The sequence below is a fragment of the Leptosomus discolor genome, chromosome 15 (assembly GCF_034619465.1).
Source record: "Leptosomus discolor isolate bLepDis1 chromosome 15, bLepDis1.hap2, whole genome shotgun sequence".
NCBI lineage: Eukaryota > Metazoa > Chordata > Aves > Leptosomiformes > Leptosomidae > Leptosomus > Leptosomus discolor.
This window is the reverse complement of record NC_141405.1, coordinates 1,424,266-1,438,110: the sequence shown is the minus strand read 5'-3', so window position 1 is coordinate 1,438,110 and position 13,845 is coordinate 1,424,266. Positions and strand designations below refer to the sequence as shown.

Sequence of the window (13,845 nt, the reverse complement as noted above, 5' to 3'; positions counted from 1 at the left end):
CAGATTAGACATGATGGTTGGGCCTTCTGTGCTCATGTGCATATGTCTTGGTGCATCTGTGTCTTGACAGTTTTGTTAGGATGGTAATAGACAGGTTGTCACTTCTAATGCCGGCTTGCTGGCATAAATGATGTAAGTATATTTGCACTTGTAAAAAATGTTGCATTTCCAACGCCATGTGGGAAGGAGGAGTGTTCAGACTGGACAGAATTTCTGCCAGACACTTGTAGCTGACAGTACGGCTGCTGTGTGCAGGCTCTGGTAGGTAGGTACTGCTTGGACATGTGAATACATATCTGTTTAGAATTTTTAGATCAAAAACTCTAATGATTTAACAGGAAATCCATGGGTGTCTTAGCAAACAATAGGTTTAAGAAAATTACCTTGACGTACTCTTTTTCTGTTCTCTCTCTAAAGGTATGTCGGAGGACATCGGACAAGTAAGATCATGAGAATTGTGGATAAAATTACTAAGTCAAAATACTTTCAGAAAGCAACAGAGACTGAGTTCATTAAGAAGAAAATTGAAGAGGTCTCCAATACTCCATTGCTGCTAACAGTTGAAGTACAAGAGTGCAGAGGAACGCTAGTAATTAACATTCCACCTCCACCTACTGACAGGATATGGTAAGAGGAACTCACTGCGGAACTGGGCAGTGTTTCAGGTGTGTGCTACCCAAGGGATTGTAACTAAGAAAAAAGGTAAAATGCAGCTGAAATGGGTTCTGGAAGAGGTGCTATACAAACTAGCTGTAAATGAGGTAGAAACTGCTATTAAAAGAACATTGACAGTTAACACATTTAAGGATATGCTTTGTTGGAGTGTTTATGATAAAACCTGTCCTGTGTCCTCTCCTAAGGTATGGCTTTCGAAGACCTCCCTACCTGGAATTAAAAGCTCGGCCAAAACTTGGTGAGAGAGAAGTGACTCTGGTGCATGTAACTGACTGGATAGAGAGAAAACTAGAACAAGAGTTTCAGGTGTGTTTCTTTTACATTTTCATTTCATTCATGATACTTTTGGCCTATTACAGGGTTGGGGTTTTTAATTTTTGCATGTCCCGTATTTCATTCAAGACTAGGTAGTAACCCCCACTGCTTGTTGTTCAGTGGGAAGGATGATAAGAACTCAGCTGAAACTTGACTTCTGGGATGGTCTCAAGACCATGTATAGACCTGGATGGAAATCTGGTTTAGCACTTTCAGTATAATTTTAGAGCCCAAAATGCCATTTCTTTGAAATGGGTACCATGTCAGCATTTGTAGTACTTAAATAAAAACATGTTCCTAGGTGTTGGAGGGCCAAACTGTTGTCTAAAACTAAGAACAGATGAGGCAGTAAGGTGTTCTGTTACTACTTCCTTTAAAATATTTTTTTAAAATCACATTGACTGTAGTACAAAATAGGGAAAAAACCTTCAAATTTACAAATACTTGTAGGATAGGAAAACCGTGTAGTGACCAGATTCATTCCAGACTCCAACCTGTACAATCAACCAGAAATCAAACCTGCTTGTTTCATTAAAGGTGCAGTTTGAAAGTATATGGGTAAGAGCTGAGAAAGCAGCAGAGTTAAGAGAAGTTGGTATGGTTCCTGTAGTGCCATTTCGATTTAATGGAAAGTGCAGAAATCCTCATTTACAACTTACGACGCAACTAAATGGCTTGTGTTAATGGACGTTGTATGGCTTCAGTATGGGCGTTGATCAAACAATGCTAAACTCAAGGACCTTTTATCTGGACATTTTTGTGGCATTTTTTAACTAAACAAAACAAACCCCTAAGGTTTCAAGTGGCATATAAAATGTAACTTGATCTAATTGCATCTTTTTCACAGAAAATCTTTGTCATGCCAAACATGGATGATGTTTATATTCCTTTAATGCACTCAGCCATGGATCCCCGCTCCTCTACGTGCCCTCCTAAAGATCTGATCATGGAGGCCTCTGATCAACCATGACATGTGAAGACTTGCAGTTTACAGTATTACAAAAGTTATTCACATGGTTTTATAAACTGTGCTGTAGTTCTCATCCTTAACTTGTGCCACTTTCCCCCTCCCCAAGGACTGCCTATAACCATACCTTTGTGCTCACTTGCCTGGTTACTGTTCCTGTGTACTTCAGCTACATGAAGTTTCATTCCATCAAGCAGTTGATTTATTTTTGTACTGGCTGCCATCAGGATCTGAACTCAGAGGCTAAGATGACCTGTTCTTTGGGGGAGGGAGGAGGAACCTAACTGTAATAGATCAAGGAGCTTGTTGACACACATTTCGTTCAGCTTGTTTTCATGCTATGTTAATGTGCATTAAAGCATTGAAAGGTTGTTTGGCAGCAAAGGAACTGCGTGCCAAATGGAAAAAATCCTAAATAAGGAATGAATTTATAAAACTGGAAGAATATTTTTCTTTCTCAGGCAGTTGGAGGTGTAGAATGAACTGTTTTATGTTCTTTCACTTCTGCAGTCAATAGCTTGTGTCAAGCAATCGAAATATGAAATGCTTTCAGGATAAAAAGAATGTAAATTGGATGTATAGGTAATATTGTGATTCAGTGTGGTATATACATATTACTTTTTTCATACAGAACTTGTGCTTTTTTTGGGAAGTAGCCATAAAACACACACAACTATCAGTGAAGGTGGGACTCTCAGATTTTTGTAAATGAGAAAAAAGTTGGCAAAGCCATGAGACCAAACCATAGCAAGCCGCCTTATAGTGAGGTACAATCACCTTGGTTCATGATTAATTCTGAATGTTTATAAAGACATGAGCACACACCTAAAATGTCAGTACTGCACATTACCAGAAGTACTTAGTTACCTACTGTGTATAGAGCCTCTTGCTACAATGAAACACACCGAGTTTTTTCTTATTAGGGGAGTTTGTTGCTGTGAGTCTTTTCCATTGCACTGTGTTTACACCCAAAGCATGGGACCAAATTCTCACGTTACAGCCGTGCCGCTCCCGGCATCACATCGCTTGATGTTTGTGGAAACGGCTGTGACTGGAAGATTTTGACCCCCATGCATTGGTTTTTTGGACTTCGTGGAATAGGAATTCAAGCATTGCAGTTATTCAAGCTGATCGTGATGTAATTAAAGACTGTTTCTGCTAATTAATGGCCAAAACCAAGGGGGGAGGGGGAACTGCCTTTTATTTCTATTTGGTATGATGATTCAAGGCTAAACGTATGCAGGAAAATCAATATTTGAACACTACATATCCACTCTTTAACACATGTAATATTTTTCTGATACTCAGTGTTGCCAACTGTTCATGGATGTCAGAAAACATTTTAGTTTACAAAGAAGGTGAGTTTTGGCTCTCCTTTTATAACATGATTTGCTTTTTTTTAGAAGTAATTTTTTAAGAACTTTTTTGTATGTTGTGTTGTCACATTTGATGTAAATCAAAATTTCCATGTGTAACTTGATGATTTACCATCTCTAAATGAAGATACTATATTGAAGGTTTTTTAAACAGCACCTTGCCTGAAACATAAAAGAAAACTAGCATTTAATATATTTAAAATTAATTCTATATTTGAACGCCTATTTTGGTTACCTTTAATTGAAATATTAGTAGGTTATATTTGTTACCTGAACTCCTCCTTGACCATTCCAGGCTGTGTATATTCTGGGGTTTGCTGATTATGTAGGCATTATTTGCCTTTCATGAAGTCTGCATGTCTTGTACGCAGGTCTTTTATATGATTTAATTTCTATGTGCAATAACTAAAGTCAAAGGACTAGATGCACTAATGTGTAAACAGATTTAGACTTACTACACAAGATTGTCATATTGCACTTCATAAACTGTGGGTAACTACAATCTGCTTGCTTTGTTTATTATTAAATAAATTTATCCCATGTCAAACAATTGCTCAGTAAATATTTATTTCTACATAGTGCTTAGTCACTGTCTTCTGCAAGTGGTTTCAAAAACCACAGTAGAAAGGCAACTTGCTAAGATGACAGTGTGCCATGTGCTTTTCAGATTTTTTTAATATATCTGGAGTTGTACTTGGTGGTTATAGCATAAGATGATTTTAGGGTTAACCAGGGCAGTCTGTTTTAGCTCTAAAAGGAAAAGGTTAAATTGAGTAATTTTACTGTAGTGAAGAGAAGCAAATTTTACTGCAGTACTTGGAACATGGTTTTAAAATGTTTTGATTTTACAGCTGTGAAAACCTTTAAGTGATTACCAGGAATTACTGAAGAGAGGAAGCATGCAGTACCCTCTGCAAGTTTGGTGGTGTAAGCCTCTCTGAGCTTAAGAATCTTCTCTTGCATCTTCCTAGACATGCCTAGAACTCTTCTATGTCCAATCCTGTCATCAGTGTGGGTATAGATACAACTTTATTTGCAGAGAACACTATGCATTCCTCTAGCCTCTCTGCCTGCAGGACAGCACAAGCACAACTGTTGACAGAAGAGATGGGGGCCCTTTAAATAGCTGCAACTGAGGTCCCTGGAGTGTTTCTCTTGTGCCGGATGCTTTTCTCTTGCTTAATAGGTAGCTCACTTTCACCCGGGTGCTTTACTCCAGCAACAGCTAGGCATGAATCCCCGGACTCCTCCTGCTTGTTCGGGAACACACCAGTGCAGCGGCTAAAGTCACGCTGAATCAGTAACCTGGATCGCCCTTCACGCCGACATCGTCCCCTCCCCTTACACCAGGCCCCAGAGCCGCGGGCTCCCCCTCTGGCAAGGCCAGCAGTGTCTCGGAGCAGACCCTGGCCCTCTCCCCGCAAGGCACCGCCTCTGCACCGGCGCCTCCCGCCGCCTCCCCCTCAGGCTGCGGCGCCATTTTACGGGATGGCGGCAGCCGCCCGCTGCCCCGCGCTGGGGCGGGCTGGGCCGAGACGAGCTGTCACTTGCTTTTAAAAGCGCCACCCGGGTCGGGCCGAGCAGCCCCAGTTATGAACAAGCGCTTCGCTCTAGCACTACAGCTTGGCCAGCGGTGCCGCGGGCAGGGCACCCCGCCGGGTCAAAGGCAGTGCGGGGGGACGGGCGGACACGCGCACAAGAACCAGCCGGACACGTTCGCGGGGTGCACACAGCTTTATTTACCGGGCTGCTCCCCGCCGCCGGTCGCCGCTGGGCCCTGCAAGACACAGGAGAAAAGGGGAGGTTACGGACGCGGTGCACCGCAGCCGCTCCACGGGGTGGGCGGCAGGTGGGGCGCTCAGTAGTAGTTTTGCTTCATGCACATCAGCAGTCTAACACGTGTCAAGAGACATCACTGCAGCCCGGCCCGATCGTCCTCCCACCCCTCCCGCCACAGACCTCACCTCAGCCCGCCGCGCCGAAGGAAAGGCTGAGCACCCCCCCTACGCTGCCCTTTATAGAGCGGCCGCCGCCCCGCCCCTCCTTGTCTCGCCCAATAGGATTCCAACCCGGGGACACGTGATGATCCGGGTGAGGTTGCGCGCGACAGCGGGCGGGGCTGTGAGAGGAGGTGCTGCTCGCGGCGGCTGAGGCGGGAAGCGCTGAAGTGGCGGCGGGCAGGGGGGTCAGGCTCTGAGGGAGCCTGTTTAGCCGCGCTCCGCCGGCGTGCTGAGCAGCTGTCTCCGCCTTTTCAGAAACGAAGGGACTCTCTTCTGTAGTAGTTTCCTCTAGCACTTTGCTGCTGTTAAGGAAGAGGGCTTAATATTAAAGATGCAAAAGCTTAGGCCCCACTCGGACCTCAGCTGCCTGTCTCCGAGGTGGTTCCTCGGTCTCAGGAGAGGTGCCAGAGCGGGAGGGCACCTGGTAACGCTCGTCTTCCCGCCCCGGGTGGCCTCCTGCCGCCTCAGCCCCTGTTCTAGTCGTTTTTCCCACCTTCTGTGAGGCCTTTCGGAGGGACTTGTGTTAAATAACTGCAATTTGGTAGTGGCGTACGCGGTGTTTGCGCGGCTGAAAAACTCCTCCCTTAACGTAGCATAGCATGAAATTCAGTTTAAGGGTAATAAAGGGGTAACGATACCTGGATGCTCGCCAGCCAGTTGTCAGACTCGAGGGCGGGACGGCGGCTCCGCGCTCGACCCGGGCGGTTCTCTGCCGGGGAGGCCGGTGCGAAGGGCGATGCTGCCATCCCGCGGTGCCTGCAGCGCCGGGAGCCGCCCGGCGGCAAAAGCCGTTCCCTGCTGTGCTCTCCGGGGGGGCATCGCCTGTGCAAACACCTTGCACAGGCACAGCCGCCCGCGTTTGACTGTCGCCGTGTGTCGTTGCGTGTCGTTGCGAGGCCTTTCGGTGCGTGTGGTAGCGGTCTGGGCGCGTTCCTTGTGCCGTGGCACGCACGGTGCGGAGTGTTCGGTGGTCTGCTTGTTCTCGAGTGCTGTCAGTGCTTAAAATCTGTAAGGAAACCACCGGAGGGCTGGTTTGTAGATCCAGGATGTTTTTATGTATTCAGACTTGCAGGTTAGGTCCTAATTGTGCCTCCTGCCCGTACAATCAAAGGCACGCTTGTTGCAAGAGGGAGCTGCCAGCGCTGGTCTGCTGCGTGCGTGCCGCACACTCGGTACTCGGTGTGCTCTGCAGCTCCATTAACGATATCAGTATTAAAAAGCAAACAATACATAGCAAGGACAAAGTGGCTTTGTTATATAAATAGGTGTCTGAAAGCTGGGCCTTTGCCAAGCAGTGTAAATTGAATCTTTTTAAAGCTGCTTCTATTCGAGTCAGTATTTTTTGTGTTTATCTGTTCAGAGGAGCCTGGACCTGGGTTTTGGTTCAAAGAGGCTTTTTTGTTTGTTTGTTTTGGGTTTGTTTCTTTTTTTTTTTTTTTCCCATTTACTTAAGGTACAGCAGGGTCAACGGTGGCTTTGTCAAAACAGGAGCTATGCCAAATAAATTTGGCCTGATCTGCTTTGAGAGCGAAAAATCAATGGGGAAATTGCACTGGGCAGGGCGGTGCTGGAGGGGGGAGGCTATTCCTTAAGCCTCAATTTACCCACAAGGTATTTTAAAAACCCACCCCAGCACCAGCCAGCTGGCTGTCACCGCACCCAGGGGGTTAAAACGTGCCTCCTGGCCGAGCCTCCGCCGGGGCAGGCTGCAGTTTTGTCGGGGCTCAGCACCCACGGGGAGGCTCCGGCAGCAGAACGAAGCCACGGGGCGTCGCTGGCCGCCTCCGTGCCCCCGGGACACGGCCCCCGCAGCCGCCGGGCAGCCCGAAGGTTCTCCCGGCAGGGAGGTGTACCGGGCGGTCCCGGTGCGCCGCGGCCCGGCTAGCGCTTCTCGCCCGCGGCGGCGGCCCGGGCCGTACCTGTGCGCGGCCGGGGCCGCCCGCGGCTGACGTTGGTGGCCCGGGCCGGGCGGCCCCGCCCCGCCGCGCGGGGTGCGCCGGACACGCTGCGCCGGGCCGCCAGCGCCGCGCGGGGGGAGCCGGCCGGGCGCCCGCGGAGCCCCCGCGGGTGGCAGCCATGGGCCCGCTCCGCCGCCGCCGCCGCCTCCTCAGCCTGGGCGCGCTGCTGCTGCTGTCGCTGCTGCTGTCGCCGAGGCCCGGGGTAAGCCAGCGGCGGCCCGGGCTGAGCCTGCCCGCTGGGCCGGGGGCGGGGGGGCTGCGGCGCGGGCGGCCGGCGGGGAGGGCAGGGACAGCGGCGGTGCCGCCGGCCCGGCCGCGGCGGGGGAGGGTGGGCACGGCTCGGCCGCGCTGCGGGGGCGCCCGAGTCGGGGAGGGCCTCGCCCGTGCAGGCCGGGCCCCCCTGCCCGCATAGAGGAGAGCAGGGGCGGGGGCGGGGGGGGAGCGCACGGAGGCACGAACGGCCGAAAGTTTGCCGTGAGTGTCCGCAGCCCGCCCCATCGGCGGTGTTTGCGAAGCCACCCGTCTGTCCGTTTTGCTGTCGGTGATGCCGTGTGCCCGTCTGTGTGCGCAGGGGTGAGGGGCTGTGGGTGCCAGCCTGATCCAGCTCGACAGCTGCGTGCTTGCTTCTGTGCCCTGCGTTGTTGCAGGAACACCGCACCCCAACGTGTAGAAGTATAATAATCCTTGAAATACAAACCCACAGTTAATTTCCCATAAAGTAATTGATGAAAGTAGGACAAAGAAACTTTTGGCAGCTGAAACTATGTAGGCAGTAGAAGAACTGGTGAGACATGCTAGAAAATGTTTGCTCTGTCCCTTCATAACCTCCTAAGTGGGGGGGCTTGTTTTTTTTCTGGAAAAAAATCAAACAAAACAATCATTGCATATATGTTGATCGCCAAATGATACCCAAATACAGCTGACTCGCTACATGCCCTGTATGCTGTTTCAGGGCATTTTGATCGTTCTGCTTCCAGAGCAGAGATAGCAGTGTGTACTAGGTGTGCATATGGTTGGTTGGTTTCCAAAAGCGACAGTTCTACATTCAGAGTTGAAAGACAAAGTGCACAAGTCACTGCCCTACAAAACCTCTTGAGAAATAACCAGGTTGGTTATAAGGTGGAGCAATAAAAGCACAGGGAATGGTGAAACTGCTGCAAAGCAGATGGAATGCTGAGCAGCTTATTTGTACAGAGGTAATAATTTTAAACAGTGTACTTTAAGAGGAGTGCTGTCTGCTGTGTGTGTACTGAGATGGAAAACTAAGCCTTCAAAAATTCAACTCTGAAAGGTGCTCTTCTTTCTAAATTCTCAGGATCAGGAGACAATGAAGAGGCCAGCTGATGTTTACTGTTTCCATTAGACTGAAGCGTAGCAAAGGAAAGTTTTAGGTTATGTTCTTTGATGGATTGTTCATTGGTAACCTGAAAATGCTGGCGTAATATATGGGGTTATAGTTCAGCTTAAGCAAAGCTGAAGGCTTTGTTTTTCACCTGGGGTGTAATAGCTCCACTCCCTTTTAAAAGTAAACACACTTAGTAGTGAAGCTGTGTAGCCTACCTAGTGCTGTTACTTCATTAGGAAACTGGAAAAAATTAAATGCAGGCTGTCAACAAAAATTGCTTTAAAACCTTTATTGTAGAATACCAATGTTTTTATCTCAGTCTGGACTATAAGGCTGGACTGATCTCTCTTTGGGGTCCTGACAGGTTTGGGGTTCAGATTTTGCAAGGAAGTCACTGATTTGCAACTCGTGAAGTTTTAAAAATAGTACCCAGTAAGAATACTACAGAGTATTTTTACATACTAAAAATACTGTTTGAATCAGCAGATTGTTACTAAATTTTGTATAATGGTACTTGCATAGTTACAAAAACCTAGACTTGGGCCCCGGTAGAATTCAGCCCCTTTTTTCTCTAGATTTCTCTCTCATCTTGGTCTCCCTGTCCTGTCATCTCACCTCAGGTGGATATCCGAGCTCAGGTTCTCCGTTTCTGTGTTGCTTTAGTCTTTTTGCTCTGCCAGCTGTAATCCTCACCATGACTTCCAAGCTGAAATCTATTCTGTACTTCAGTCCCTTTTCAGAACTAGTTGTAATTTCTGTGAACTTAGTCCCAGTCATCTCACCTGTGATTAACCTATTTAACTGGGAAGGCTTATTTGGGACTATTCATGTCATGTGAGCAATACATTCCCATGGAAGAGTGGCATACAATGCTTGGGGTTGAGGTAATATGAAAAACATGAGATTGCCTAAAGATTTTGCAGATTGTGTGTTCTGCAGCTTTCTTCTAAGAGTGCTGGTGATCATCTGCTGCTCTGGGTTTTCTTTGTCTGATAAATGTGCTCTCTGTTACTTTATATCCCAACTGTAGTATTGTTTTCCTACGGTTTGTGTTATATGTTCATACAAGGGTTTCCTTTCCTGTCTTTTCTTTATAAGATGAAATGCTGTCTCTCGTTATTTAGGTGGCACAGTGTGTGGCTCTTGGAATTGCCCTAGCGAGGTATGGGAACATATTATAAAAGAGTGACATCTCGAATGCAGCATGGAAAAATGCAGTAGAGCTGTCAGTAAATATGCCACCGTTGTAAATATTATATGGTAATGATTTACAGCTCTCTCTAGTTTGAAAAACCCCTTGGTTTTGTGAGCCATGGACGTTCCAAACTGTGCCTGTTTCTCTTTTAACGTGGAGTCAGTGCCACTCAAAAGTAACAGCCGCGCTGGGATCAGACTGGCATTGGAACATCGGTCCGTTCCCTCCCGCAGCCCGTGGGCCTGGTGGCAGCGCTCTTGCACGGTGTGTGCAGGCAGCGCAGGTAGGCTGGGCTGCACCTGACGTGGGAAACCCCCGGCCTTAGCCAGCTGCCTGTTCCTCTGAGGTGGTCTTCATCTCAGCATGAGGTGTTTGGCCGGTTAACTGGTAGGCATGAAAACCTGTGTGAGACAGCAGAAGGTTTTACACAGGATATCTTCAATCACTGTGTTAATTAACGTCTCTGGCTTTTATTTGAGTTACAGGTTTCCTTGGTCTCCCTCAAAAAATAGTGTATTAGGGTTTCTTGAGGGGGAAAATACAAGCTTCTCTTGCACACCTAAAATTATCATGGACAGCTCTGTCCTGGAGTGTAAATTAATGTGTTTATAACTTTGTCCTTCTACTCTACTTTTTTTGTCCTTCTGCTGTTTTGGTTGCTGGTGTTCATGTGAATATTGAGATAAGTTTTGGTCTCGCAGAGAGAATCAAGTCTGAAAACTTAGCTGGGAGTTTCTGGCGGAGCACCACTCGGTGTTGTCAAGTCAGAGGACAGTTGGAGTGGACCTCCCGTAGCTTTGTTTTTCCTGTTGCAGAACAAGCTGAATGAAAAGGCACTGGAACTGGGTTATGGTGTTGATGAGAAATAGCTAACAAAGACATGTTGGGATTTAGTTTAAGATTAAAAGATCTGTAGATTTGATTTCACTTTCTAAAGAAGATACAATTTTTTTTTTGTCAGCTGTCTTTCCCGTATTGATTTTGTTAATATTATACTGGAAAAGTTCCCCCCAAGTAGTTAAGTGAATTTTACAGAGAGTTTCTTCATGACATGGCTTTATTATGCATAGTGAGTTTTAGGCTCTAGCCTGGCGATGTAATTAGAGGGTAGCTGTCAAAACGAGGGTCATGAATCACAGGCTATCTGTGATGAATATGCCAAGTGCTTGCAGTGTGTGCTAATGTCTAAAAATATTTTACTTTGCATCCTTTTTGGTTTACTGATTACGGTTCCAGTAGTGTAAGTTATGTACAGACCTTTTCTTACTGTGAGGAAAGTGTCTGGTGCTGTTAATGCTGAAGTTGGTTTTTAAGAGTTTTTTAGTAAAATGAAAATGTACAGCCTGATGTATTAAGCTAATTATGGAGTGAGGAATATTGATTTTTTTTTTTTTTTTTTTCTTTGAGCAATTATATATCTTGTCAAGTTTTTTGTTTGGTAAGCCAGGCATTGCTGAAGAAATTATGAGGATATAAATTACAGTTATCAAACCGTCTATCCTTTATCATCCATCAGACCTTGCAAATTAAGTTTGGTGCATATGTATTCCTATTTAAGACTCAGAAAAGAGAAAATTATTACTTGGTAACAGATGGCACCGTCACTTGTTTACTAGTGAGCACTCCATTATTTCTATGAAATCAGTAACACTTCTCAGAGTCAGCACACATGACCATGCACCCAGTGTCACTATGAAGTGTTTTCCTGTTCTTTATTCATACTCGAAGAACCTCTTGTGGTATCACCTCCCCCAGCAAAACATATTTCTAGGTTACAGAACGATAACCTCAAGGAACTGAGTGGCCTGGTTTTCTTTCTGTTGCTGTTTCCACTGACTTCAGTGGGATTTGTGCATACTTGCTGACCTGCATTTCAAAAGTACTGTTTTTAAGCAGAGAAATTAATGGGAGAAATTATTCCTGTGGGGATCTGTTTTCTTCTAACATGATAAAACAAAATAGGGCATTGCTGTGCTAGCCCTTAAGAGAATTTGCAGTGTTGCAGTGAATGAAGGTGATCTCGACTGTGACACTGAACTGTGCCATAGGCACATACAAACACGACAGAACTTGTTCTACAGCTTTCCCTGACCTCTGTTTGACTCCATGGGTCCTTCAGAATTGTTTTGAGTTGTTTTATTGCTTTGGTTTCTAAGATATTTTATCTAAAGATGTGGTAGATGTGGACTGAGGGGAAGATTCTTATGTGAGGGTTAACTAGTGTTTATAAAGTGCATTTCTATTATAAAATGCTATTTCTGTTAGATAGTGTATTTCTATTCTAGCTTAAAAATGCTATTTTCTATTTAGTCCCAAACTTTAGGCTGTTATGGGTTATTCGCAGTCAGCACTTTAGAGCATTTGTCAGAGTTGAACTCAATGAAAGCTTGAAAATTTATCTTCTGAATTAAATTATTAAAAAATTAATTCTAAAGCAGTCCCCAAGTAATTTCAAAATATTGTAAATCCTTCACTTAACATCACTGTTGATGTGGAAGATTATTATGAGTGCAGACTCTCAAGACAGTAGAAGCTCTCACTGAATTCCAAAGAGGGTAGCTGTTAAAATAGATATTATTGCAGTTTCAGATAAAATAAAAGAACACCCAGACCAGGTTTTCCTTCGGTCTCGTTTTTGCTGTTCACTAAATTAAGTTCTTTTTGCTTAGCTGTTTCATATCCTCACATACTTTTCTTGATTTCAATTCTTGTATATCCTCAGAAATAAAATTTCAGTATGAAATAAAGATCTATTTCAAGAATTTGCATTGCATTACAACAGTCGAGACCCCACCCCTGCAGGGAGGACAATATCTGTGTCTACCAGTATTTACAAAGAGTCTGTCTCAGGACTGAGATTATTATGGGTTTTGTGGTGGAGCGTATGCTCTTACATACTTCACACAAAAATGAACACGTTTGGCTTGTACTTACAGGGTTTTATAATTTTCATAGCTTTCCATAACAGTGCTAATTCCAGGCTTTAATTAACCTATTAATCAATCAATTATAAAGCTTCGTGTTAAAAATAAAAGCTATTGATTATTTGTAACCTTGATACTGCAGTCTCTAGCTATGGATAAAAGTCACTAATAAAATTAAGAGTGTTTTTTATTTCTGAGCCTGTGTGGAACACAGGTAATTAGTTAAATAGTCTGTTCATTTTTATGTCTACTGTTTTATGCAATTTGAAAGAATAAAACCTTTTTTCCATACTGTCATACTAACTCCCTAGCCTTTTCTCCAAGTGACTGCTGTAGATGTTGGTCAAAATACATGAGCAATATTGCATTGCAAAGTCTGCGGACTCATCTGGGTTTTTAAATTTAGGTCATAAGCTTCAGTGGTGTCAGTGTATTAGTCTGCAGGTTAATCTCAACTCATGATGTCATATGCTTTGAAAAGTGAGTGAATGGAAGCTTTCTGATATATGGTATTTTATGCGTTTTATCTGAATGCAAGACAACCAAAGAAGTAAAGGAAGAACTAATGAAGTTTGCTCTATATTCACCCAAAAGAAGATGATAGCTGACACACAGGGCTGCAGTGCAGCCTTGCAACTTTGATGGTTGAATATAAGAAAGCCCTTCAGACGCAGTAACACTGAAATGCAGGCTTATGGGGGAGGTGAAGGAAAGCATTAGAAAAAAGTGGTGTTAAGACAAAGCCCGTTAGAGCGGAGAACACGAGCCTGACAGGAGCAGCAGCACTGCCCAACTGTATTTTGAAGGGAAAAGATCCATGCATGTGGCAGAATCCTTTTGTCAGTGAAATCCGTGTGTCTCCGTGCTGATTTCAATCCCGGTGAAGCTCCTTGGGCAGCGAGCAGCACTGGGCCCAGAGCCCTCTGAAGAGAAGGTGATTTCTCTGGCCTGATAGACCAAACAGCCTCTTCCAGGGCACCATTCCCTTCTGCTCCCTTGATGCTTGCGAGTGCCAGAAGCATGTGCTGTCCCGGGAAGAGCTCACCCCTCCCTGTTAACCACTCAGTGGTGGTGGGCACCATAAGGATGG

The 13,845-nt window shown here is 45.4% G+C and overlaps 2 protein-coding genes and 2 non-coding genes across 6 annotated transcripts in view; 2 read left to right on the top strand and 2 right to left on the bottom strand.

Moving 5' to 3' along the window:
• TEX2 (testis expressed 2) overlaps positions 1 to 3,883 on the top strand; it is a 35,718-nt gene extending 31,835 nt beyond the window's left edge. For all 3 annotated transcript variants that reach the window (XM_086473631.1, XM_009951568.2, XM_009951567.2), the window contains 3 exons: positions 418 to 627; positions 861 to 981; positions 1,838 to 3,883. In XM_086473631.1, coding sequence (XP_086329757.1) covers positions 418 to 627; positions 861 to 981; positions 1,838 to 1,960 — 454 coding nt within the window. In that variant the 3' untranslated portion in view covers positions 1,961 to 3,883. The remainder of the gene's footprint in view (positions 1 to 417; positions 628 to 860; positions 982 to 1,837) is intronic.
• A 988-nt stretch (positions 3,884 to 4,871) lies between these two features.
• On the bottom strand, positions 4,872 to 5,006 carry LOC147414355 (small nucleolar RNA SNORA76). The gene has a single exon (XR_015183911.1). It is a non-coding gene; the product is annotated as a small nucleolar RNA SNORA76 (small nucleolar RNA).
• A 183-nt stretch (positions 5,007 to 5,189) lies between these two features.
• LOC147414354 (small nucleolar RNA SNORD104) lies at positions 5,190 to 5,252 on the bottom strand. The gene has a single exon (XR_015183913.1). It is a non-coding gene; the product is annotated as a small nucleolar RNA SNORD104 (small nucleolar RNA).
• A 2,157-nt stretch (positions 5,253 to 7,409) lies between these two features.
• Positions 7,410 to 13,845, top strand: part of ERN1 (endoplasmic reticulum to nucleus signaling 1) — a 37,663-nt gene continuing 31,227 nt past the window's right edge. Inside the window, exons 1-2 of the mRNA XM_086473823.1 lie at positions 7,410 to 7,493; positions 9,761 to 9,798. Of these exons, the coding sequence (XP_086329949.1) occupies positions 7,410 to 7,493; positions 9,761 to 9,798 (122 nt within the window). The remainder of the gene's footprint in view (positions 7,494 to 9,760; positions 9,799 to 13,845) is intronic.